General features: G+C 41.5%; 3 protein-coding genes and 1 long non-coding RNA gene across 5 annotated transcripts in view; 3 read left to right on the top strand and 1 right to left on the bottom strand.

The window, feature by feature from the left end:
- The window catches only part of tdg.1 (thymine DNA glycosylase, tandem duplicate 1), a 33,696-nt gene extending 14,741 nt beyond the window's left edge, over positions 1 to 18,955 (bottom strand). Inside the window, exons 1-2 of one of the 2 annotated variants that reach the window (XM_076089548.1) lie at positions 18,676 to 18,955; positions 16,979 to 17,194 (exon numbers count right to left, since the gene is read on the bottom strand). The gene's annotated coding sequence lies outside the window, so the exon portion shown is untranslated. Of the gene's footprint in view, positions 1 to 16,978; positions 18,335 to 18,675 lie in introns of those variants that run through there. The other variant, XM_076089549.1, reaches the window with a different exon arrangement.
- On the top strand, positions 794 to 4,374 carry ppib (peptidylprolyl isomerase B (cyclophilin B)). Its single transcript, XM_076089552.1, has 5 exons — positions 794 to 1,056; positions 2,287 to 2,400; positions 2,725 to 2,818; positions 3,369 to 3,553; positions 3,977 to 4,374. The coding sequence occupies exons 1-5, from the start codon at positions 922 to 924 to the stop codon at positions 4,097 to 4,099; spliced, it is 651 nt and encodes a 216-aa protein (XP_075945667.1). The 5' UTR covers positions 794 to 921; the 3' UTR covers positions 4,100 to 4,374.
- LOC142947752 (uncharacterized) lies at positions 6,342 to 7,327 on the top strand. Its single transcript, XR_012953412.1, has 2 exons — positions 6,342 to 6,765; positions 7,110 to 7,327. It is a non-coding gene; the product is annotated as an uncharacterized LOC142947752 (long non-coding RNA).
- Positions 18,745 to 27,579, top strand: LOC142947748 (ornithine decarboxylase antizyme 2-like). The gene is given in 7 exon segments (XM_076089550.1): positions 18,745 to 18,973; positions 21,488 to 21,553; positions 23,647 to 23,713; positions 23,715 to 23,795; positions 24,425 to 24,597; positions 25,430 to 25,515; positions 26,153 to 27,579. Coding segments are annotated over 7 exon segments (717 nt in total). The 5' UTR covers positions 18,745 to 18,863; the 3' UTR covers positions 26,287 to 27,579.
- Positions 27,580 to 27,619: the final 40 nt, after the last annotated feature.

Below are 27,619 nucleotides of genomic sequence, written 5' to 3'. Positions count from 1 at the left end.
GCCTGTGTATTAGTCTAATGAGTATTTGGGAAGAAGGCTGGAAAAATAGTTTAGTTTTTAGTAAAGTACTTTTCAAATTGCTTTATTTCAAACTCATTTGTCATCTATTATTAAGTCTAATCATTGTAAATACCGCTTCCTTGTTAAATTACATTTAATTGATTCAGTGTAAGCTACACAGATAGCGCGTACATCTGCTGGTTCTATGACTTCAGTATACTGTATGTCCCCAAATGCATGTGTCAAAGCAGGTTTCATGCTACATAGTCATTTAAAATTGTAAATACATTATAGTTAATAAACAGATCAGAGTCCGGTTCTGGGTTTCATTAAACAACTTTTAATGAACAATGAACTGCTGCTAAACAACCTCACCTTTTATTATAGATTTGTGGTGGAGGAAGTATTCAGATCCTTTAAGAAAAAGCACTAATACCACACTGTTAAAACAAAAACAAGTTCTTAAGTAAAAAGTATAATCAGGAAAGTTTCCAACTAACTTTTAAAGTACAAAGTAAAAGTACACAAACTCCTCATATGTTTTCGGTGCAAACATTTCCTTCTGAGATGTAGTGGTGTATAAGTAGGGAGTGGCATGAAAAGAAAAGACTTAAGTAAAGTACAAGCATCTCAAAATTGTACCTTGTCATGAGTGTTTTACGTCCTTTACGTTTACATTGCTGAGGAACGCTGGCTCGGTGTTACGCGGCTGTAGCAGATTGGCTAAGACCGTTCCGCTACGTGAACCAATCAGAAGCCCGTGCGTCTGTACGCCGTGTTTGAGGAGGCCGCGGTAGCAGCGCAGCCTCGAGCGGCCACCGCGGCAGTCTCCTCCCCGGATACCACGCTCCTCACCCGGCTCGCATATATAAAGCTAGTAGGACCAATAGGCCGATCCCCGGCTGTTAATTTTTCTTGTTGATGGTTAGACTCTGCGAGAGAAGGATGAAGTTCCTTGTGGCCGTTACGATCATTGTGGGATCCCTGATTTTTCTCGCTTTCCCAAATGGCTCATCCGCTGACGAGAAGAAGAAAGGCCCCAAAGTGACTGCAAAGGTAGGTTGTGTGTTAACTTGACCGTTAACTTGTTAGCTAGCGGATCGTGCAGAAAAATCCATCTAATGCTGACTGCTAGCTTCAGACTGATGAGCCACGTCACACAAAGATTAGCCTGTAAATGTTAATTTTTTTTATGCTACAAACCGGGATTAATGGTATTTAGCTGGGAGGCTAATGAGGAGTATTATAGCTTGCGTTAGTGCAGTAATTCAGGACAAGTTGGTGCATGAAATCTCGTTAGCATACAGCTGTGAAATGGGCATTCCTTTGCTCCTGGCTAATCTCAGCCGAGCTAGCTAACGTTAGTTCGTGCTAGCTAACGTTAGTTTGAGCTAGCTAACATTAGCTCGAGCTAGCGTTAGTTTGAGCTAGCTAACGTTAGTTCGTGCTAGCTAACGTTAGTTCGTGCTAGCTAACGTTAGTTCGTGCTAGCTAACGTTAGCTCGAGCTAGCTAACGTGAGGTCGCCGTAACCTGTCGGTAACTTAACGTTTTTATGGCCTTACATCTAAGCTTCGCTCATAGTGTCAGGTTGGAGCTACGGATGATTCCGTCTCTGACTAGCCCTCTCGGCTGCAGCTCAGTGAGGTGTTATTATGTCTGGCCTGGTTATGTCTGGGGGCATCAGGTTTGTCCACGTCTACAGTTATCAACGCCTGACCCCACGGGCTCGTTGTTCCTCAAATAATCGTCCGTGCAAAACTCACAATTACTCATTCATCACTTGGAAAAACCAAATATCTCTTTCTATATGCATGTCTATTAAAAACCGGCCTTGCACCACAAAACGGTGTTTAAGTGAGTTAGTTAGGTAGAGACTGTGTACATTGAAGGTCTGCAACTTTGATTTGAAGCTAAATTGTGCCTATAATTTTATAATTTTGGAAAATAGAGCACCCAAGAAAAAATAAGACTGTGCACAATAAATTTAATTTGTCAGAGTGAATATTTCTTTAAAATATGACTGGCTGCATCTCTTCAACAAAGGAAGATTTAATTGCAGTGGTTGAAAAATGAAATTGTATGGAGTGATTAACATAAACATTAAGACTATGATGTGAGCAATTAGTAAAAGAAGGCACCCATCCAAGTATTGTTTACATCTTGTACTACCAGCATTTCAAGCTATAAGATTAGTTATTATTACTAATAATTGTTATTTTAAACCATCCCTTTAGATTTTGAATAACGGTAAATATAAAGGTTTTTCCATCATCCTCTTCCTCAGGTTTTCTTTGACATGAAAGTTGGAGATGAAGAAGTTGGAAGAATCGTCATTGGGGTGTTTGGGAAAACCATTCCCAAGACAGCCGACAACTTTATCGCTCTGGCGACGGGAGAGGTGAGAACGTCGCGGTTCATAATTCGTGCTCAGTGGGACAGTCTGCAGTGGCCAAGATTCATGACTCAAGAATACAATTATTGTAGCAACAAGAGTCCTTGTTCCTTTTTGTTTTTACACCGTAACAGAGCATAGAAAAGGGAGTTCAGTTGGTATTGTGTACTTTTAACTTTTGGTTTAACATCCTTGTTTGCTTCCCCAAACCATAAACAACCATATCCTAGAAACACACTTTAAATAAATCATTTGATTCTCTTTCATCTCAAATACTGGCAGCTGATTTCCCTTTCTGAAGTGTTGTTCTGTTTATTCTAACGAAAACAGAAAGGATTCGGTTACAAGGGCAGCAAATTCCACCGAGTCATCAAGGACTTCATGATTCAGGGTGGAGACTTCACCAGAGGAGACGGCACCGGAGGTAAGACGGCCAACACCTGCAGCATGGCTTTTATGTTCATGACGTTGTGAACCTTTATTGACTTGAGGGTTGTTTCACACTTTGGTCTCTTTTAGTTTTTACACAAAGCAGTTAAACTGTGCAAACAGTCAGTAGAATGACATATTTTTCCTCATTTCCATATCATTTGGGTAACAGATTTGCTACGATCTCCTGAGTGTTTATGCTTTAATGAGTTGAAGATTTATTCTATTGTTTAGAAACGTCATGACACGAGGATGGAGACGTCCTCCTGTATTTGATAAGCATCGACAGTTATCTATAACTTTGCCAAGAGGTATTTCACAATAGTCACTTGAGTACATGTGACATTTGGCAGATGCTCTCGTCCAGGATGACTCGAATACGAAAAAGGTCATCGGATAAAGTGAAAGATAAACATTTGGCTGCAATCAAAGTCATCCAAGTGAGATGCAAAGGTCGCTACAGGGAGAGAATAGTTTGTGGAAACCAAAACATCAGCTAATTGTCTTGCACAGACTTGAATAAAATGGATTTCTTTTAAATCAAGGCAAGAGCATCTACGGAGACCGCTTCGCCGATGAGAACTTCAGGTTGAGGCACTACGGCCCTGGCTGGCTCAGCATGGCGAATGCCGGCAAAGACACCAACGGCTCCCAGTTCTTCATCACCACCATTCAGACTCCGTGGCTGGACGGCAAACACGTCGTCTTTGGGAAAATTCTGGAGGGGATGGTGAGTGTCTTTACCGATTGAGACGTTCCTACAGCGTTTGTGTTGAAATGCTTAAATAGCAGGTTGACTTTCAGACTAAACACTAGTTTCCTGCTGTGTGCTCTCTAATGAAGTCATTTAGAGATGCAGACTGGTTAGCTTTAATTAACATTTTGCTACTCTGCTACTTCTGTAAATGCGTCTCATATTCAGACTGCTTTTTGTTACAGATTAAACTACCCAACAGTAAAATGGTTAAAATTGGCTCCGCTTCGACCAACTACATCAATACAATGAGGCCTGTATATTAATGCAGCAATAATATTAATAATTCAACACTATAATGTATATAATACATATATTATATAAAACACTAAAAGGAACCATTCTGCAGAGTAAATGCAGGACTTTTAATAGAGTATTCTTTCTTTTTTTATCTTCCAGGATGTCGTGAAAAAGATTGAACAGACAAAGACAGATGGACGCGATAAGCCTCTTCAAGACGTCGTCATCCACAATTGCGGCACGATCGAGGTGGACAAGCCATTCGCGGTGGCCAGGGAGTAGTGAAGTGCTGCTGGGGGAGACCAGGACTGGGGGGAGGGGGGGAGAATCGTGCAGGCCACCTTGTTTTATCACTAACAGCCCTGTGATCCCGGAGAAAGGGCTTGTGGGTCACTCTGTGTCAGTGGCTGCCATCTTATTAAAGCACCAGACGAGCAATCGTGACGACACAATGGGTCCATTTACAACGAGCATTCCAAGGTGCACTTAACTGTTCGTTGTTGGTTTTGTAAAAAAAGAAAGAGATCTGAAATAAAGGTTTCAATTTTTTATTAAAATGCGGAGTGACATTCATTACACCTACTAGGTATCACGAGCACTACGGAAATACACGTTTTGGCGTTACTTGATATTGCTTGTTCACTTGTGTTCGACATATTAAGACAAAAACATGTTTTACTCTTTATTGTAGAAGTCAACACTTGCATGTGACATGAAGACAAAACATTTAGGCATCATAGGACATTGAGTAACTGTAACATAGTAAAGCAAAGACAACAACTCTGAGATGAATTTGTTGGTGAGATAAGTATTTGCCACAATTTTTGAAATCGATTTCTTATATTTATATCTATTTGTTGGAGATAACTAATTTCTATGGAGGAAGCCATGTTTCCCCAATCTATACTAGAAAAAACAATTTCCCAGAGGAACTGGTTTTTGTTTTGCAGACCAAATATTTTTTATTAGTGATTTTTAATATATATTCTGTTTTTAAAAATAAGGTTAGGTTTCTGTAACGCTGGCCTCTAGACTGTCATTGTGTTGAAGGGATTCCTCTAGGAATAGCATTCATTACATTTTCATATTCTTTGTACGTGATGGGAAAGATTTAAATCTGAGAAGTAGAGCTTCATTTGTTAAAGTATCAAAGTGATATTTCTGTCAGTCCAGCATTGCAGATATAGTGATTTATTCTAGTTCTGTGGGTGTTTAGTGTGATGCACCGTGAGAACCCTCAAATGACTCTTCATCTCCTCTTCATCCATACACACACTTTATAATCATCCTTACTGTGGCCGCTAGGGCGCTGTTTGCTCAGATATGTTCCTATTTTATAATTAAACATTAATCTTTATTTTTGTACAGATTTCTTCAAAAAGTAAGAAGCTGTGTAGAAATAAAAGACCATTCTATGACCAGATGTAGAAAGTAACTAAGTGCATTTACCAAATACAGTAATGTACTAGAGTACAATTTTGAGGTATTTCTCTATTTCTTGGCTACAATTCAGTGCCAAATATACTTTAATGTATTAATGTGGATTACATGACCTGGCAGAATACACAAACATGTAAGTGATACAAATATTATTGTAGTTAAATAATGTATACTGATAGAGGATTGGTACATTCTGCATCACGAGTAGTTTTACTTTTGGTACTTTTTTAAAAGTATTTTTTGATACTAATTTTTGTGCAATTACTCAAGTAACATTTAGAATGCAGGACTTTTACCAATAACAGTATTTGTTTCTACATTGTAGTACTACTCAGTTGTACTCATATATACCTCTCTGTAGAAATACTCTATATATATATATATATATACTGTATCTTGACCATGAAATAAACAAACTGTTTCCATCTTATGTCTCAGTAATTTCATTATTTTTTGTTTTTCTCTTCATGCCTGCTAATCGTGCTCACTTATGTGCAAATAACTAAATTAACGGCATTTAACATCATTAACATGATAATTTCCGTTACTTTGCTCACTGTATTTTGAAAGTACTTACCGGAAGTGGTAGTGCGTTGTCCCGTCTTCATTGACGCTGTCTTTATGAATTTAGTGTGTTGCAGTTCCTCACTCTGACCACTAGAGGGCAACATGAACACTCTTGAGATGGATGGATGGATTGATATAGATATGGTGAAGGACATTTGAGCTACTTTACTGTTAAACTACTACTTTATGTTCTGAACTAATTTATGTACTGGGTAGTTTGATCGATAGCTCTGTATATTTCAAAAATTGATCGAATGTTTTGTTTTTTACATCTGAATCTGTAAAGTGATCAGTAACCTCAGCTGCCAGATAATTGTAGTGAGGTAAACAAGTACTCGGGTAAAGTACAAGAACCTTAAAATTGTACAGTACTTGAGTAAATGTACGTAGTTACTTTCCACAACTGTTGCTACTTATTTCTTGTATAATTTACTATAATTTGAATTTATTTATTTCGTCTTTATTTTGCAAGGACGCTCACTGAGTGACTCCTCTGGACTTAAGGGTCACAGCCTTTTACAGATTACATTGAAGTGTCGGTCTGAACTGCAGAGGGCTCCCTCACACCAGATATCAGCTGCCCAGCAGAACACAGGAGCTCCATGTTTGTAGTTTCACGTGCGATTTTAGTGCAATCGTGATTGTTGAAGACATAAAGCCGCTCCTCTGGCTCTCCACTTGGTTTGTTCCACACATTCTCTCTGGGGGAAAGAAGTCGTTCACAGAAGAATCTCCAGGGTTTGCTTCTTTCTCTTCTACCACGGAGGCTGTGTCTTACTGCACCGGGACAATGTGGTTAACGTTGTCAATTACAGAAAAGAAAAGAAAAGAAAAGGAGACATTAGACGCACCTTCCTGTGATTGTCTCATCTTCCTGATGCTCACGAGGCAAAACCGCTCCCATCTGGAGCTTCAAGCCTGTTTAAACAAAACACTGCCAGGTCTGTGCAGTATGTCCTGCTTGTTTTTGAGTTATAACTGGCTGTAGATTAAGTATTAAAGTGACCTGGTTTGTATTCATATAGCAACATATTAGAGACTGACAGAGAGAAGTGCATAAACACAGTTTATTATTGTGTGTAAGCATTGCATTAAATGCCTATATGGTAGAGTATACTAGCCACATGGGAATAAATGATATAAACAAACATTAGATGCCTATACATTTTGGGCTCTTCCATCACAAAAACCATAATGTTTACAATATGTTAAAGCCACATTCTTCGGCTGCCCCTGATAACAACTGATAGAATTGTAATATCATGTAATTTGTTGCCATTTTTAGAGGCAGTGTCTGGAAACATGAAGAGGTCATGGGAACAGTGCCGGGTGAGGGAACGGTATTCCTAAACATAACTGACCTCAGACAGACTGTAGTCTGAAATGTGCTTCCGCTTTCACATCTCGAACTTAAACAGCGTTAATCACTGATCTGTTTGTTTGTTTCAGTCCGGTCTTTTTCTGGAGATGTAAATAGACAGAAATAAAGGATTTTGCTTTGAATCCTAGTCCCAATCCCAGTCATTTCAAGTGTTTCTACTCAAGATCAGAGGCGATGCCGGTTGTTAGAAATCTAAAGGATCTGGAGAGATTTTATAGCAACTGTTTTCGGTAATAACTGGAGGAGAAGTTCATGAATGTATTTGTAATTCTGGTTTCTCTCCCAGACTGTTTGTATTAGGCGGCCCACTCATTTTAGCAGACTGTCGAGCCTCAGAATTGACCCAGACAACTATAGGCCAAATGGTCGGGAGACACATTTTGTTAAGTGGCTTAAAGCCGAGGCAAGGTCTCCTCTCATCCAGAATGAAACATAGGGATCAAACGGTGCTATAGGAAGATAAATCTATTTGGACTCATTCTGGATTACATTGAAGGTGAATTAAATGAGAATTACCATATCATATTTAGGTTTATGGAAAGTAGGATATATTTGTATGCAGCTTTGTGGGTGCATATGTATGTATGTCTTCATCTATATTTACATAAGTTAAAGATTAAAATTAACCTCAGCCATCAAAAACACAAATGTACACATCTGATTGAGACATGAAGTGATATTTTTGACCTATTATGATCCTGTAATACTACAGGTACACACCCTGACTAAAAAGACTTCACCACTGGGAAAGTCCGTCTTTATTTCCAGATGTGTGTTTGTGTGAAGTTGCATAATTACAGAGGGTCTGTAAACGTTACTGAGTGATCAGAGTACCATTTGGAAAGATCATCCCACCGTATGTATGACATTATACAATCCACTTTTTATGAGCTTTGATGCAAGTTGCCAAACTGGATTTTGTGCCTCAAGGGTTTTACAACGTTAAATTGGTCTTTATTATTATATGTAATGCATGCTTTTTAAAAAAATAATTAATTGAGGGGAAATATACTTTGCAACTATCCAGCCAAGGAAAACTTCTTTGTGATGAGATACAGAAAGCCTGTTTGCGTCCGGCAGTCATTGTTTTGCCCAGATTCACTCCGGCGTGGAGTGACTCACCAGAAGGAAAATATGGCAAGAATTCCCCGGAGTAGGCACAACCGTGGTCTTGGTTAAACCCTCTGTTGTTCGGTTTGGCCTTGTTTGTGGCGATTGGGGATTGTCCGGTGAAACACTGTTATTCTTCACGTACTGGCTTTGCTGGAAAAGCCGGACATATCTGGCATAGCTTCCTGCAAGAGGCTTTGTCAACGAGATTAAAAGAACAGTGGAGAGGATCACAACACGGAGCGTGGAGGTTTTCTGTCACGCTGGAGGGCCGAAGGTCCACATCCTGCCCTCCTGTCAGGGACCAGTGAAACACGTTGTTGTGTTCCGTACTCTGAAAGTCTGCATGCAGCTGATACAGAAGCAGGTGCATCTGCAGCAGAATAGGCCTTCACATAGTCAGACCACTTCTTCTGTCTTTCTGTTGACTTAAAGCTGCACAAATGTATATTTATTTTGTATTAACAGAAGTTCAAACATCTACAAACCCACAGGGAATCATCACTCTGGAGGTCTCTGAGATTTGGGTGTGACATCACTTGAGGCACTATATCATACTTTGCGAAGCTGCCTCTTAAACCACACAACTGTTTTTTGGACATATGCAGTTATATGCTCCTCAGGAGTCGGTGGAGACCGAAGCAGAGCTAAAATTAGAGCGATGATCGGACTTAATGGCCACAAACACAACTCCACATTAATGCTAATGTTGCTTCATATCTGCTGGATGTGTAACTAGCCAAATAGTTGTTTGCCAGCAACTTTATTAGGTCATAATATGTCAAAAGTGTGAATGACTTCCAGTTAGTTAAGTTCTGCCCACAAGTGGCCAAAGAGAAAGGATTAATTCTGCTTTAAAATATATTAAATGTCCTTCTTCAATCTCTCTTTTAATGTTTGCAGATATATAAAAGTTAAAATAAGGAAATGTACAAATCAACAGGCTTGTAGCTTTGGATATTTCATCCCATTTCTGAATTTGGAGCATCTATTGTATGAACTGCCATGTTGCTACAAATTTTAGGTCCCAGGGTTCAAGTCCGAACATCAGCTGTGGTTCTCCAGGACACAGAGAGACTCCAGTGGTGTTTTTCTTTGTGTTTTGCATCATTGTGGTGCTGGAATTTGAATCTTCATCACGTGAGCTCTCGTTTCTTTCAGCCTCTCTCTCTCACTCTCTTTAAAGCAAAGACCTGAGTGGTGGAGAGCTGCAGAGATTAATGTCCTTGTGGCAGCTTCCAACCTCTGCAGAGGAAGTCTGACGTTGTCGCTCCTGCTCAGTACTGTGCTTGGCAGGATTTCAAGCTCCAGAGTCTTGGTGGCTTCATATTCCTGATGGAGCTCACTGTGCTTCTGGGGGCTTTTTCAGTGCTTTTGCAATTTTTTTTTATCATTGCCTGAAAACAAATCTATCTCAGAGTGTGTTGAGAGTTGCGTGGATGTCATGAGTTGGCAATAATTGGATCAATTCATTGTTGGTTTTGTCCTGGGGTTTCGTAGACAATGACTTCCAAAACGTGTAATGTTTGAATTAATGGAAAAACCAAGAATAAGAAACAAATTTCAATACCGGTAAGCAGGTCAAACAAGTTTGTTTGGAAGGACATGAAAGCGTCTTTGACTGCAAGGGCCAGCACAAACTCAACGACCAACAACAAAAACAGAAGCCTCTGCAGTTGAAAGGCCCGAAAAAAATCCGGGATCAAGTTCAACATAACAAGAGCCGGAGCACGTCCACCAAGATAAGGAAACATAAACATGCAGTGTACAAATCAGAGGGGAAACAGTTTGACAAGAGAAGCATAAATATACAATATGAGCAGCAGCGTGGGAAAGGTCACCGTGGGAACTGGGCCTCGTGTTTTTGTCAATGAGTTTGAGACTCTAGTACAACAGACTTTTGGGTTCCCACCCAGACCAATAGCCGAGTGAGTGATGTCACATCCATTTCTTCATTGTTCTCCAGTTTCCTCTCTGGTCCGGTCCCTCCGCCCCTTTGCTGCTTGCAGAGTTTGTCATGTTGTTCTCTGGAAGGAGCTTTCTTTCTGGACCTGTCCGAGGCCGCGGTGACACGCCGGGTTCCCACGATCTCCTGCCCTTCCTCCAGAGTGACTGCTTGCTCACCGCTCTGAACAGGAAGACGGTGCAACAAGGCCACTGAGAGTATGTGCTAATTTAGGCCGTCTTTGATGGGTTTCTATTGTCTTAAATGGGAATTACATGAAAGACCATGTGCCTGTGTCTTCTCTGAAGCTAATTAGTGAATCCGAGTAAAGAGTGTGCATGCTGATCGTTGATCGTTCACCACTTTGGTCCAGCCTGAAACATCTCAACAGCCAGATCTTCATGAAATGTTCAGATATTCATGGTCCCCAAAGGATGAATCCTATACGACTCATCGCCTGATCTTTCTTATAGCGCCTCATGACATTTTAGTTTTTTAGTGAAATATCTTGACAACTATTTGATGTATATTACCGTGAACTTTGGTTGTACTCAGGATGAGGAGAAATGTGTTTTTCCCCATAGTGCCATCATCAGGACACAGATTTAATTTGTCCATTACTTTTGTTTATGACCAAATACATCAGCCCCAGCTATACCGTTAGTGCTAGTTAGCAAATGTTAGCATGCTACCAGACTAAACTAAGATGGTGAACATGGTAAACATTGTACCAGGCGGCAACCTCCAGGTCTGATAAGTGTCTTAAACTTGCATTCTTTCTGATGGCCATCAGGGGGCGACTCCTCTTGCAAAAATAAGTCTGATTATATAGAAGTCTATGAGAAAGTGACTCTACTTCTCTCTTGATTTATTACCTCAGTAAACATTGTAAACATGAGTTTATGGTCTCAATCTCTAGTTTCAAGTCTTCTTTAATACAGCATGATGTTCATTTAGTAAGTTATGGTCCATTTAGCGTCACACAGACCATAAAGCAGGGGATGCTTTAGGGCGGGGTCACCTTGTGATTGACAGGTCGCTAAAACGCCGTTGTCCGGTCTGGGTTTTGCCCGTGTTTTCATCTTACAACTTTAACCCTTCAACGTGTGCTTTCAGTTCATGAAAGTTAATTGTAACCTTTTAGGTCGCCTAGAAATGTCTTATTCGCGTTCGGTTGTACTTCTGGTTGCAAAAAACCAAGATGGCGAGGGCCAAATGCCGAACTTGAGGCTTCAAACCCAACTCCAAAAACCCATGGGTCACGATGACTACGTCCACTGTCCACAGTCTACGCATTCTACCTGCTAAACCTCAGCATGTTGGCATTGCATGTTGGCATTTAGCTCAAAGCAGAAAGCTATGCAGACGTAGAGAGGCATTAGCGCAGCTGTAGACTTCTAGTCTTGTTTTCTGAAATATTGGATAGTTTTACATCTACAGGCCTCCAAACGTCATTCAAATGAAGCCTGAGAAGGGAAGACATTTACTTCAAAGTCATTGTTTGAGTGCATTGACACATACAACTGATGACAAAGGGTCATTAAAAACCATTACTTTACTTTGAATAATCACAAGCCAGAGAGGTTGGAAAACAGAGCTTCACTTTCAACTGTTGTAGTGCTCTTTAGTCATAACAGAATCATTACTTATTTAACATGTGGACTACTTCTATCTTTTTTTCAGTGTTTCAATTTTAATCAAATGTCTTGAGGCTCTAAAATCCCTCTAAACCTCATCTTCTCTCCATCGTCTCCATCTCAGCCTCAGGATTAAAACAAAAGTGTAGTTAATAAGTAAAATCTCAGGGGATAATGGCTTTCCGCTTGCTCTGTACAGACCAGCTGGCCTTAATGCTCCGCACACTGAGTCCAGGGTACTTGGCTAATTGAAGTCACAGCCTGAACGCATATTTTTGGGGACGCGATAAAAGCTGTGGCATGGGGACACTGTTAAGTGCTCTGCTATAGAGACAATAAAAGTGCTGCTGCATTCCTGCTGGTGTCATGTAGCCGGGTAACAGCAGTTGCACTGGGTTATGCTGACTTCACGGGGTTGTGTAAGAGTATGAAATATTCATTCTTACTGTAGCTCCTCGGGCTTTGGACCCGGTGCCAGATTTTCAAGTATTGAAATGTGTTGTGGGAGAAATAGAGGAGGTCTGCATGCATGAAAGAGTAAATGTAAGTGTTAATTAAATATTCATGGGGACACATACTTCAGGAAAGGAACCGTAACTTGTGATTTTTACACTAAAAGTCTTCACGGTCCTCTCAGACGTTCCTCTGTGGAGCACATATAGAATGGTGGGTGGAAATGGGACAGCAGGACTTACGTAATAATGCGCAGAGCTGAGGAGCAACATGGGCTTCTTTTAGAAAGAGACGTTCTGTTGCCACTTGAGTTGTCGGCGTATCCAGTCGGACAGGGAGCCCTCTGGGAGATTACCCACTTACACAGTGCCTGCAGACCGCCTCGCCCGTCCAGAAATCACCATATTCCTGCAGTCCAACCACCGCTACTGTTCTGTAGGGCTGCTGGTTTGAGAGGTGGGAGTTCATAAATAAGTGAACATGTCGTCTGTCATTAATGATGCCGTTGTGCAAATTAAACAAATATAATATATTGTGTAAATTAGTCATTCTTAAAAGACGGACAGATATTACCCAAAATGTCAAACTATCCTTCCAAAATGTATTTTATCAGTTTCTGCAGCGGTAAAAAATAGTGTTTGAATAATAATTGAGTGTTCTCTGTATTAAATTAGATCTACACGAGGACAATAAAAGGTGATGTGAAGACAACTGAAGTTATGAGTCCATCCCAGTCTGTCTGAAACCAAAAAAACAAAAAGCAGTATATTTTAGCGCCATTTGGTCAACAATTTCATAACCTTTTAGCATATACTTCTGCAGCTCCTCTTGACTCTGGTTTCAGGATTTAGAAAATCTAGCCAGAGCTGTTCCTATTGGCTACAAATGGAGACGCGAGCGCACATCGCTTTGGTAAAATCCTGCATTAAAAGTTGCAATTCCAGCACTGGGATCAACTGCTACTACTAAGAAGCAACTCAAAAAAGTTGCTTATCAAGATGAGAGTCTGGCAGTTCTGGAGAGCTGCAAATAATTGAGCCTTCTGCTAGCTGAAGCCAAAAGGCTCACGGCTAATTCAGCGTCATGTAGCTCGCTGGAGCCTCGAATCAAATTCTGGCCTTTTTGTCTTTTCTTTTGCCGTTAAGAGAAAACTGCAGCTTTAACTTTACTAAATCATATTTTCTGTCAATTTTATTTCTCCACACAATCTTCTAAAGTTTAAAAGAATTTTTCACACTACAAGGAATATGATTGGTAAAGTAACTCGACACGTTTTTATGCAAAACAAAAGAAGTGAGGTATCGTGTGTGAGACAGACGGCCGAGTCTCAGATCATGTTCATGTCATACAACCTCACCTCACTTAAAGCTATCTATAGTCCCTCTCCAACCTGCCGTAACTCATCAGCGCTGCAGTTAACTGATGTGGTCAGACTGAGATAAGATGTGTCTGAAGATCAAGTCAGCTGCAGGACGGGTTGGACAGCTCTACCTGGAAGCAGTGAGACACTCCTGCAGGGCTGCATTACAGTGAGACAATCAGCTCAGGAATAAAAGGTGCTGAGTGTGACTTCAGAGAGAGAACAGCGTGGCTCTCAGACGTGAATTCCAGCACGTGTTGAGAGTTTTATCACTGGAAGGCAACTTCCTGAGAAAAACAAGGCGACACGTGCAGAGAGCGACGGGATCGGGCCGATGTTTCCTCCAACACCCTGCAGGCTGCAACACTTTCCCTCTGAACAGACAGCCAGGCTTCTTCAACAGCGCAGCTAAACTCATCTAATGCAACCTTTAAAGGCAGATAAAACGTATTTTTTGCTAGATTCTTAATAAAATCACAGTTAATGTAAATTAATGTAATTAACCAAATCTAGTACGATCTGATGTCACATAGAGCTACACACTATTTCCACAGTCGGTATGTTGGACTCAAATAGAGGATTGTAAACAGGTTGAGGAATCATACAATCAGAAACAAGAACAAGTATTTAGCAAAGTAAAGAAGTCTTGTAGTCAAGAAAAGAAGTAATCAATCTGAGCGAGTCGGTTATTCCAGCCTGATGGTGCTTTGAATTTCAAACATTTCCTGAACGATTCTACGTAAAATACAAAATAAAAGTAGCAGGCTCTGGTCTATCGTGATGATTTATATTATAACGTCAGGATGTGGTGTAGCTGGAGTGGAAAGCATCCATCCACTCTCTAGGTCAACAACTCACTGCTCTGTGTAACAGCATCCGCCATGCGACTCACTAAAGTACATGAAAACAAATCATCTGAAGAACAAAAAGCGGACAACTTGTCCTTCCTTTGGACGCCCACACGCTTGGCTCCATTGTTGACGAGGATCTCACCCACAACAATCACTATCATCATCATCATCATCATCATCATCATCATCATCATCATCATAACTTCCACTGAGGATTTGGCAAAGAGAGAAGGGCTGCTCTGTATCTAAACTTTTTATCTGCACATTACAAGAAAACTGTTTTCAGTGAAGACAGGAGTTGTCGATATATTTAGACATGAAGGAATTGTGGACATGAAGTTTAGTGTGTCCTTGTGTTTGTTGTGATTATCTGCACAAAAAAATAACCTTTCCCCCAAACCGAATATGGGACGCTGCCAGAGAGGAACAATGGCAACTTTAATTAGATCTTTAATCAGAGATTGTCATAGCACACACACACACACACACACACACACACACACACACACACACACACACACACACACACACACACACACACACACACACACACACACACACACACACACACACACACACACAGGCAGAAGCAAACTCTTTTCTTCTTGTGCTTTGTAATGCAGATAGTTTATACAAGCAACTTAAGACGTGTGTATTCATAAGTTCCCCTCCTACAGTATGTAACACATGTGTTTGCTTGTTTTTACACACAATGTACAGACTGAAATATGATCTGTTTATTTTTCAGATGTTTTTTCAAACTCTCATGTGACCTGAGCTGTGCACCTGCAGACTCCACTGTGAGATCACGCAGTCATAAAGTGCAATCAATATGTCAGAGACATGCCTGAGGAAACCAAAACAGTCATATCAAAATCTAATATGTGACATATTTTCAAGTAAAAGGATGAGCTGAGACCACAACAGATGTAAAGTTTGATTGTCCTTCCTAAGTTAAAGTTAGCGTCACAAGCTAGAGTAAGTTCAAAAAAGTAGCTGTCGAGGCACAAAAGTGTTTTTTAAATGTCGATATTTCTTTGTATTATTTATGTCTAAATACTAAATACATTCTATAGTTTAGAATGAGTGGGAAATTTCAGAATATTCATCTCTTTATCAGCAACAATCCAAGTTAAAAGTCAGAGAAAAAACCTGTAATGAACATGAACATGAATCATCATCAGTCTTTTTCGTGGGGAATAAACTTTGTTACTTTGCTGGCAGAGACTGTGTTGAGTTATAACGGTTTATTTGAGCATCAATGTCATTCCAGCCTCATAGGGACTCAAAATAAAACATAAACAAAAACAAATTACTGCAATCAAGCAAAAAACTGACTTTGGCACGGTGCTCTGCAATGTGGATGTAGTTTTTGTTGAGTGCATTTCTCTGCACTTCATATATTTACTGAAAAAGCATGTGCTTACAAGAGGAAGAGTGAGACAGGTATACGCTCGTGCAGAAATGTTATTATCTGAATGACGCATCCTCCGATGAGGCCCATTTCTAACATCAACCAACCGTTTTTTCAGTCTCATTCCCCCACCGAGCTCCTGCTGAATATTTCATCCTCCAAGCCGAGATAGAGTGTCTCCTGCAGTTCACACGATCTGCCTTCTGTCTCCCGTGTGAGGAGAACGAAAATGAAACACCAGGTCAGCGGTGTCTGTCTCAAACAGCACCGAGGCGACGGGTTGAAACACGAGAGATGTTTCTGCCTTTCAGCCAGCAGCTCATGTGCGACTCTGCGACGCTGCGCTGGAGGGCAGCGGAGGGACAGTTTGTCCTGGAAACTAAGACGCTCAGTTTCCACCTGAGCTTCGGCTCGTGCTCAGATTGCTTTTTGTCTGCTGCTGGATGCTGTAGGCCTACATCTGGGACTGACTTACTTTAACCCACTTTTAGTCAGTGGCACTAAGCTTCCAACGCCGCTCTACGAACCCCTCGATCGTCAGTTTTGCACAGTTTTTCGTCCTTTTGTCATTAAAAATGTATGTTTTTGTAACAAATGAGGTTCTAATCTAAATAAATCCTTTAATTCAACAAGAAATAGAAATACAATTTTATTAGAAAACCTATAAAAACCTTTCTTTCCACCTAACTGTATTCCATCAACGTTTGAGACAGAAAACGAAGCAGGAAACAACATCTCAGCACATTTACTGCTTGAAATAAAGGCACGAACAAGTTTTTAGGCATCTTGTTGGCAAAAGAACGGCCTTTGCAATATTTCTTAACTGAAAGAAACCTGCTTTGGTCACCTGTTTTTTATGTGAGATATAAAATGTAAGTCTGAGTCCAGGCTCGAGATGTGAGTTCTGCAAAGTTACTGACCTTCAACTCGAGCTGATTTTACCATCAAATTTGCTCTGGGTCTAGTCCAGACACTGCTGCTGTCGTTTACTGGTCTCACTTACTGTTACATCATGATTAGGGTGCTGGTCCATGGTGGCTGGCAGGTGGCGGTGACCCCCGTGTCCCCTGCAAGATGGACCGCCAACATGAATACTGTGATGTGCCAGGATCGAGTAGCTGGGCTGCTATCTTGTTACTAATCTGCTAATCTGTTTGGCACAGGAGCTGCTTTCCGTTCCTCCTTACATAACTGGGTCCATGTTCAGAGAAGATAACCACTGCGAAGGACAGACGGACAGTTTTAGAGGAAGAAAAGGACACTGTGGTCACTTCAAGGAAGCGCTTAAGCTTGTTTTATCTCTCTCTTTAGTTCACGTTGTCAGGCTTTTCTTCAGAGGGGTCAGAGGTCAAACAACAACCCCCAAATCTGCTGAGACTGGGATTATACATCTTTTTTACTCCACATATGAAGGAAATAAGGGACAATCATTGCTTCAGACTCAACAATACTTTCATATTATATTTAGTGTTTGTTTTTTCTTTCGACATTCATCTTGCAAATCTAGTTTCTCCTCCTCAGTCTGATTCAGCCTCCCCTTTTATCAGATATTCACCAGACATGTTGAGTCATCACAGTACAAAAACACCAACAACAGTTGGTTTGAGAATTTGGTTACCTATAACCCCATGGCATTACTTCTCTAAATCAGCTACTGAGAGCCTTAAGCATCTATTTGAGATGTTTCTTGCAATACATTTATAGCGCAATTCTTCCCTAAAGAAAACAATTAACATTTTAAGACAGTATCCAATGAGGCATTAGTTTAATTTTGAGCAGTAATGGATTTGATGAGAGGGTGAAATATGTAATGTAATTTTAGAGCCATAAATTAGAATTAAAACAAGGGAGAAGGGGGGATTTGCTCGTTAAATTACTCAAAAGTGCCTCATACGATAAAATAGGCTTTATTTTAGGGACGTAAGGCCAGGCTTTGTTCTGAGAATGGTTACTGCTGTACTTATACTGTATATAGAGTGCATGCAAAATCAATTAATAGCTAACAAAAGAGATGAACTAAGGTAATCCTGCAGAGCTCTGATTTCGAGACAAAAACTGTAGACGTAGATCAATACTGGAAAAAAATGATAGAAATACTAATCTATTATTATCCATTACTCAAGGATACTACACAACAATATCTCTGCAACAAAAATGCATCCTAAATATTTCAACAGTACATCAAGGAATGTATTCAAGACAAAACATCTGTACATATTAAAGTCAAGTCAACTTTGTTTGACTTTGTATAGCACATTTTGTACAAAATCAAATGCAACACAATGTGCTTTACGTAAAAATAACATAATGATACAACAAGTGCAAGTGCAGAATAGACGAATGCTAAAATTCACACACACACACACACACACACACACACACACACACACACACACACACACACACACACACACACACACACACATAAATACACGCTAAGAAGTGAGCCATACTGTGGACTATTCCTATCTTATCTGTCTTAAAACAACCCGTATGCTTACTAAAAACTTAATTATCTTAAACGTAATTTAAATAGGCTACAGTAGCCTTATCTTAGAATACTGCGGTAATGCAATTAAAACTACCATTATGTGTGATAAAGTTACAGTACACTTAATAATAATAAACAAGAATCATCATATATGTGATTGTTTTTAGTATGTGTTTGAACTACAGACCGTTGGATGGCTGTTTGTTTACCTTCTCGTGACTTGTAAAACCAGTCCGGATTACCCATGATGCCTTGCTGCGACTATAAAACCCCTCTTCCTGCTGCTGCGGACCGCGGACTCGCTGCTGCTCGGTGGAGTGTCGAAGACTCGCTTTCCTCCTCTCCCACAAACGCACCAGCTACTTTTACCGCAACAAGGTTTAGTCTTAATTTACGGATGGTGAACTTGTCTGTCGAGTTTTTATCGAATAGTAATTGTTTTAGTTGTGAAAAAGGAGCTAAAGACCCGTGTTTCCTCGAAGCTATCATGCTGAACACAGAGGAAAGGTAGGAGAATGCTAATGTTCTTCTAGAAGTGTAATGAGTGCAGCCTGGTGGTCTGTTTCCACTGGTAGCAGGTTGTTAAACTGTTATGGAGTTGAGCTTGTTAAATAGCTCGACTTTACTTTTAGCTGACTGGCAAAATAGCAGGAAAACAGTGACAGATAAGCAGCGGTGGAGGAAGTATTCAGGTCTTTTACGTTACTTTACTCTAAGAATACTCTTTACAGTAAGAGTCCTCCTGAATTAAACATCTTACTTAGTAGTAAGTAAAAGTACACATTATGCAGAATGGCCCATTTCTAAATCATATTATTATTGATGTATTCGTGTTGTAGGTGGTAAAGATGGGGCTCATTTTAATTACTCTATACTACTATTATAATAATATACTACTACTTGTTTTTTTAATCCTGCAGATTATTTCAGGTTAAATATCTAGAGAGATGCATTAGACTCAATCTGATAATGTTCATGTCCGAGTGTACAACAAATACAAAGGATCCTTGAATGTCTAATATAGGTTAATGCAAAGTTGAGGTGACATACATTATTACTTATTTTAGTGGTGGATGTGGGGCGCTGCAAGGCCAGATGTTCTCCAAACCACACCACGCAACCACAGCCTGGATATGTTTTAAACATTTTAAATCTCTATTCAAACGCATTTATGAAACTTTTAAAGTAGCGTTGTTTCTCCTGGGAACCTGTTTCTTGTTTGTACAAAGACTGTAAGACGTAGGGTTGCAACTAATACTTATTTTCACTTTTTATTAATCTGTTGATTGCTGTAATCGAATATGTGATTAATCGTTTTAACTGTAAAATGTCCCAAATATTAGCCTACATTTACAAAGATGCTAAATTGAGAAAGTTGCAGATGCTTCCACTCAAGTAACTGGATTAATGTTGATCAATTTATCGAGAAATCAACTACTTGTTTCAACAATAAAGAGCTTGATTCAAGGCCTACTGGAGAAACACTCGTAACAAGTCGTGCTGAAATGATGTTGGACCTTCTTTACGTGGTGCATGTGCTGTCATGCTGCAGCATGGTGACCGTATGCTGTCGCGTCTTGTTGTGGACTTGATGTTCCTGCTGTTGACGGTCCTATAGGGACTTGTTTTTGTCCTCTGTGGGTTTTATCATCTGACGCGCGGAGCGGGAGACGTCCATTGATGCAGTGAGCCAGAGCGGTGACTATATGACGCTGAAGGCATCAACTGGCCTACATCAGCCTGGTTGCATAACCTCAGTCTACTGATTCACTTATCAAGCGTCAGGGGGTGCATTCAGTGAGAAACAGCTGGATTATCTAACCTGACCTACCGAAGTGGAACTAAGTGCTCCTCTACTTGACTGGCAGACTTGTTTTTTTCAGTGGTTGCTGGAAGATTCTGGATCAGAGCGCTGTTGAGTTCTCTGTAAACGAAACCAAAACATTGACTTTGCCAACCAGTGTCAGCTGACATCTGGAGACGTCAACCTCTGCTATTATTGTCTAAGTCGGGTGAGGCTGTGATGCAGACCTGAGGCATGCACCTACAATTGAGTAATGAGTTGCAGACCGGTTTGAAATGAACCTGTTTCACTGGAGGAAAAAAATAATGTCCGCACACAAAACACGTGAGGAGGCTCTCCACATTTAATTTATCCACACAGTCTATTCTTCATTTGTTTGGTACATAAAATGTCAGATAGTAAAAAGTGAACAGGTTCCCAAAGCCCAAGTTGACATTAACGTGTTTTATTTTGTCCGTTCAACAATCAAAAACCAAACAATTAGAGGTAAACCGATTAATCGATCGGAAATTAATTTAAAGCAAAACTTTAGAAATGACAGGATTTCCAAAAAATAACATCGTAACTTAATATTTTCGGGTTTTGGATTGTTGGTGAGACAAAAGTTTACATTTGAAGACATCACCTTGGACTCATTTTTCACTATTTCCTGAAATTTTATTGACCAAATGGTTAACCAAGAAAATAATAGCCCGACCAGAGATATCCAGTAATGAGAAGCTGAAACCAGTTGGCCCACATTTTTGGCAAAGTTTGACTTCAAACTATAATTTGATAACTAAAATATGGATAAAGGAGTGACGATTTATTTTCTGCCGATCATCTAATTGATTGATTGACGGATTGTTTCATCTCTAATCAATTTATTATATCGTCAGAAGTTGGCAAAGTGGGGAAATGGTGAAGTGAAAGCGTCTGTCACACAGTCGTGTCAATAAGATGTGAATTATGCCGTTGCTTTGCTCATTCTTCAGTTTGGTGTCAGTTTGGGCTTCCCAAAATTGTTCCTGTACTGAACAAACACTCTGCTGAATTACACCAATGAAGGTGTTGGAATTCACAAACACACTCCGGCTGTATTTCTGCTGTTGTAGGGGATGTTTTTAAAAATGATGATGTGCACCATAATAGTGCTTCCTGTTTGGTGGCTTTGTAATTGTTGTGACTTCTATTTTCACTTTGTTTTTTGTAATAATGACTATTCTGCTCTCCCACAGTGGCACATGCTCACACTTGGCTGATTTGAGTCCTCTGCTGTGTTCTGGTCGGGTTATTCAGAGCAGGTTTGTTGTGTTTGTTGTTTGTCTGAGCGGCCGTGCTCAGACACAGTTTGGGTCCAGGGGTCAGTGCAATGTGTTTTGCCAGCGATACATCCGTCATTGCTCGAGGCATGAGCGCCTTTTCCTGTCTCCGTCTCGTCATCTTTAACGACGCGCCGCTCTGCCAACCGTCCAGGAGGGGGTCCGAGGACTCTCCTGTTTACTTTCCTGCACACAGCAACGTGTTGTTTGTGTCTCCAACCTAACCCCCCCTTTTTTTTTGGGGGGGGGGGGGGGCTAACAAGCTTGTTTATGTTGACATTTTGGGTTTTAAATCGAGTCTTTTTCCATTACTAAGCTGGTAATTACAGTGCTACAAGTCGGTTTCAGTCTTCTCGGAGAACCTGCCACAGCGCTTCCTGTTTTGATTGAATTGTGTGTTTCTTGGCTTTCGGCTAAACTCAGCGGCCGGCCAACTCGGGCTGTGCATCCCCTCAAACCATTTACCTGAATCAGTTCTCAAAACAACACCGCTCAGGAAGAGCAAACCAGCAGTGGAAGCATTCACCCTTAAAATAATGTCATAACAGTTCCTCTTGCAGACACATGCACGGCCTCGCCCCTCCTGGCAGGATCGCACGATGACGCACTTTGCATCATTGAGTCTCACTGTAACACACGGATGATTAAATGCTCACAAGCACATTAAAGCAGTCCAGGCTTGTGAGTGTGATCGGCCTACACGGAGTCTGTTTCACCCGGCAAGTCAACCCCGACCTTAAAAGACTCTTTAAAGACGTAACCTAAATTCTGTGGGGGGGGGGGCTGAGTGTGGCCGAAATGTCAGAAGACGAAAGTGTTGCCTTTCAAAACAAGCTGGCATTCCCATCAAGGACGGGCTCTACTGTCTGCTTCTGGAAGGGAAGATGGAAACAGAGAAGCAGGCGTGCTAATCTCTTCCTCCATCTGCGTCCTACCTGTTGTCTTCGACACAGTCTTCATCACATGAATGCATGAATAAAGAGAAACCCTTGGCCGTCTATACTGTGCTAAGAGGAGATTTTTGCTGATAATACTTTTTGTTTTGAAAGCAGGATTTCGATTTGAGTGTCTCTTTTGTTGTCGCGAGGCAGGCCAGTTATTTCTGCACTTCATGTGTTGTTATCTATCGTAGATAAGAACCAAGAGGTGCTGGGACAGGGAACGAGTGCTTTGTTTACCATTGCTCGCTCTCCTGGCTTATATTGTGCAGATCAGGTTGTTCGGGTTACCGGTCTGGTCTGCAGGGAAACTGGCTGCACAGCTCCTCCCTTCCACAGAAACACAGAGATGCACGTATCTGTTGTTTGACTGTGGCACGACTCGGTCATATCAACATTCACTCACACGCACAGATCGCTCTATCTGCTGCAGTTTGAGATAGAAGATTGTGTGTCGTGCGAGAATCCCTCGGTGGGGACAAATCTGAGGCAGGCCGGGGAAAGTTTTTGCTCGCCTAAAAAGGCCAAAATGTGAGTTGCCCGGCCCTCGTGTCCATGCCCGTCTGGCAGCGTCGGCCGGCTGCCATCGCGTCTGGTTTGAGATGCGCGACTGTAACTCAAAACGCCAGAGATGTGTGTTCCCAAAAAGCCTCTCGTGCTATTTGCAGAGGTGTTTACAGGTCATGTGCTTGTTTACGATGCATGCCTTCCACCCCAAGCACAACCCGTCAGCAGCTCTTTGAGCGCTCTGTTATCAATCATTAGGCTTTCATTCGGTCTGTCGTAGGCTCGTCACAAACAATCAGCCAGTGGCATCACTGGGCTGAAAACCCACATCACATGCTCGTTGGCTTTGTCCTTTGTTTATGTATTAGGACTCAAATTTGTGTGAATTAGGGTCACAGGATTGAAGAAATATTCCAAAATCTATATATAACCAACCAGTCCTGACGAACATGACCGCTGAGTGTCATGTTTAAGGACAGTAAGTCAGGACACTAAGAAGTGATGTTTTACTGGTGGAGTAAAGGAGACATTGTGTGTGTGGAAGGATATATTTCGTTTTTATTTCATTGATTAGAGTAAGTACAGGAGAGGAGATGGAGATCTAACCAATGGATCTTGTTCCTTTTGCAGTTCCTGGTTGTCGGGGCCCCGGTTGCCCGGCTCCATCCCTCAGTCTCCGGGGCCTCTGTGGTGTTCCTGATGCCCCTCACCCACAACTGAAGATCCCGAGTGGGCGAGGGACGGTCAGGGATCACTCTCTCGGAGTGCTACTACACCAGGTGACCCCCCCCCCCCCCCCCAAATAGCCGCACAACAAACACAAAGTGCTGCTTGTAGAACAGAGGAAATGAGCTGCAGTGATGTTTTGGTTGGTGAGTTTAGAAGCATAAATCGGGCCCGTAATTGTCACTGTTAACTGTTGTGATGAAGAGAAAAGACACCGGCTGAACTCATTAGTAGGAGAGATGTATCTTTGTATTTGCTGTCAGCACTTCATCCCGTGTGTGTGTGTGTGTGTGTGTGTGTGTGTGTGTGTGTGTGTGTGTGTGTGTGTGTGTGTGTGTGTGTGTGTGTGTGTGTGTGTGTGTGTGTGTGTGTGTGTGTGTGTGTGTGTGTGTGTGTGTGTGTGTGTGTGTGTGTGTGTGTGTGTGTGTGTGTGTGTGTGTGTGTGCGTGTGTGCCTGACTCCGGGGATTAGAGATTTTAGGATCAGACGGATCAGTCATATCAACATCCTCATCTGTCCTCGGCGAGCAAAAAAAGACAACATTCTATTTCCCAGTGCTATTGAGCAACTCTTTAACAGCAACTCTCCAATAATGTAGCTGGCCACTTAAAGCTCTCTCCAATCTCTGCGTTAATGATGACAAATAGCATTGAACTGATGAACCGAATGTTTCTGTCCTCAGGATGAGAAGTTAACGGTGACGCAGGCCGCTCCAGCGAGTGGGAACTCCTCTTTTCTTCGCTTCCACTACCAGCTGAATGAGCGCCGCTCGGCCTCCTGGGACACGGCTCTGTCAGGAGACAGCCTCTTCCTGGAGATCCCTGCTGGACCGCTGGTGGAGGGGAGCAAAGAAGGGTAGGAACGTGTTCAAACGTCTCATTTAGAACTCGCGAAGGACCCTGCTGTGTTTCTCCTGACAAGAAAGAAACCTAAAGGACTTGTCAATGGCAAAAACAAAAAAAATGTAATTTATTTACCATAAAGGCTCGACAGGGTACCGTTTTTAAATGATTTCTCACCCTCTTTAGGTTTGAAAAGTTATTGCTTAATGTTATGTTGTTTCTTAATGCTACTAAATGATCTCATTCAGTGCAAGATATTAGAAGTGAAGCGTGTTTAAATAGAAATAACCCTATTAATTATAATAACCGCAATTTGGAGGAAGGCTGCTCACCATATGGGTCTAAATTATACACAATAGGCTGTTATAATTATGTTTTTGTGTGCGGCTCATATGGATGTGATCATGTTTCTGTTTTAATTGCCTGGCTTTGTGTTTGCTGTAATCGATGCCAGAACAGAGTAAGCGTGCCGGCACAGAGCTAGTCGGCTGAGCAGCTGCCACTGCATTATTATGTAAAGTGGAAAAAACAAAAAAATACTTTACGTCATCGCCTCCCCAACTGACTCTCTGTCTGTCTGTCTCTCTCTCTGTCTCTCTCTCTGTCTCTGTCTCTCTCTCTGTCTCTCTCTCTGTCTGTGTGTCTGTCTCTGTCTGTCTGTCTGTCTCTCTCTCTGTCTCTGTCTCTCTCTCTGTCTGTCTGTCTCTCTCTCTGTCTCTGTCTCTGTCTCTCTCTCTGTCTGTGTGTCTGTCTCTCTCTCTCTCTCTGTCTCTGTCTCTGTCTCTGTCTCTGTCTCTGTCTCTGTCTCTCTGTCTCTCTCTCTCTCTGTCTGTGTTCATCCTCAGGCTAACTTCTCTGCTGGAGTTTGCGGAAGAGAAGATCAAAGTTAACTACGTGTTCCTGTGGTTCCATAAAAACAGAGAGGATCGATGTAAGAGCTCGTCTTATTTCTGAAACGCTGGTTTATTTTAGTTTAGTTTTTATTTGTAGAGGCAGGGTTTGCTTCTTTTATAATGTTTTAGAAAATAGGAATACCTTAAACTGGGTATGCAGTCAATAATAAGGATTTTTTTTTTACGTTTGCATGACTGGATGAATCAGTTATGGAGCCCCGCTAGGCCTCCGCAGGTTGGCACAGGTTTTGGTAAAGACGTCGGTACAGACACAGTTCTGTCTTTATAACAGGAAGACTCTGGAAGCCTCGTGCACCTCGATGCTCTCATGATGTTCGCCAAAGAATTAGTTCCGTAAAGTTAATCCTCCCAAAAACCACAATGTGTCACATTCAACTTCAGCTGCAACTTAACTGTCTGACTTTGGAGGAAGCCAGGCTAGCTGCTTCCAGTCTTTATGCTAAGCTAGGCTAACGAGAGGAATACTGTACTAATGCAGGACATGTTCAAGTCGATGTTGTACTTTTGTAGAGCAAATTCCCGTAAAACCATAATTTTAATGAATCAAGTGACCAACACTAATTAACATCAGGGTCGAGGTGACTCCATTTGAACCTCTCACACTTTTTTTTTTTTTGTTTTTTTTATTTTTTTTTTTGTGTCTCCCCCCTCCAGTGTCCATCGTCAAGACGTTCCACTACATGGGCTTTGAGATGGTGAAGCCGGGACACCCCATGGTCCCGGCCCGGCCCGATCTGGCCTTCATGGTTTACTCTCTGGACAACAGCAGCAGCTCGGACGAGGAGTGACTTCCACACCTCGCTCTCCCTCCCGTAGGACCATAGGTCCCGTCCCCCCGTCCCCCCCGAGGATATCTGCAGATTGGATAAACGGGGAGTGGCGTAGCTTTAGCTAAGCCATCACGGGTCATCTTGGGATTTGGGCTTTTCTCTTAGCGGTTCCTCTCTTGGCCACATTATTTGTTTGTGCTGCCAGCAACCAGACAAACAACTGTTTGACATTCAGGAGAAGGCGGCGTTTTACATTAAAATTCAGCACATCTCTCCTGACGGCTTCAACCTTTTAATAAGAAAAGAGACTTTTGGTTTGTCCTTGTGTGCGAGCTGTTTGGTTGAGGGAGTTATGGTCAATAAAATGTGTTTTTTCCTCATAATATAGATTGGTGCAAGCCTGATCTGTCACATATAACATTAAATCACATGTCGGCATTTCTTGCCGACATCACTTCTTCCTGGGGCATCATTCCAGCACACGTCAATCACTTGTTTATTTTGTCATTTTTAGCTCTCATCTGCCCAAAACACTCTGTTAGTCTGTCCAGACGTGTCAAAGCAAAAACGCAGCCTGAATGTTGAGCTGTCATTAAAGATGGACGTCGGCACAAACGGAGGCTCATGGAGCTTCGTAGATTCATTCACCCGTTGAAAGCTCGACTGTAACGAGGCTTTTTCTGTGCCTAAAGAGGAGAGTGCAATGCTAATATTTTTTACTCATGAGTCTTATTGAGAGTGTGTACATTTTTCACTCATATATTTAATCACATGCAGAGTCAGACCCATGCTGTAGGAGGAGGGGGGGGAGGGGCTTGTAGAGGTACAACGGGAGCGCTTCAGGTCATTTACATATATGCAAATAAAAGGAATCCTGTGCAGGTTTATTTTAGTTAACAAAATGCCAAAGAATCCATTCTGTCTGTAACGTGCTGTCTGTTTGAAATCATGCTAGTATGGTGCGTAAAGCAACATTCCCCATGCCGGCCATACTCGGAGGAACATGATGGCGGTCTGCTCCATGTCGGGGTGGGCCGGGGGCCTTTTCTTCTTCCGCATGTGTTCAGATCACACGAGTCTTCATTGCTACTGATTGAGCCCCCTGACTATTAATGAGCTGTTAGGAAATGTCAATATAGGATTTTTCTCAGAGGTATATTTTTATGTATGTACATTTCTCAAATGTTTACTGTGATAGTTTAGGGATTTATTTTGTGTTGTCGGTGGAATAGTTAGCAACCATTCAATGACAATCCACACTTGTATACTTTTTGTCTGGGGGGGGTGGGACAATAAAACTTGTTATCTTAATTGGTGTCTGTTTGTTTTTATCAGATTCAAGACATCTGTT

The sequence above is a fragment of the Anarhichas minor genome, unplaced genomic scaffold (genome assembly GCF_050575085.1).
Source record: "Anarhichas minor isolate MPS153535 unplaced genomic scaffold, ASM5057508v1 ptg000011l, whole genome shotgun sequence".
Taxonomy (NCBI): Eukaryota; Metazoa; Chordata; class Actinopteri; order Perciformes; family Anarhichadidae; genus Anarhichas; species Anarhichas minor.
The sequence above is the reverse complement of the archived record's forward strand: the minus strand, read 5'-3'. Positions and strand labels throughout refer to the sequence as shown.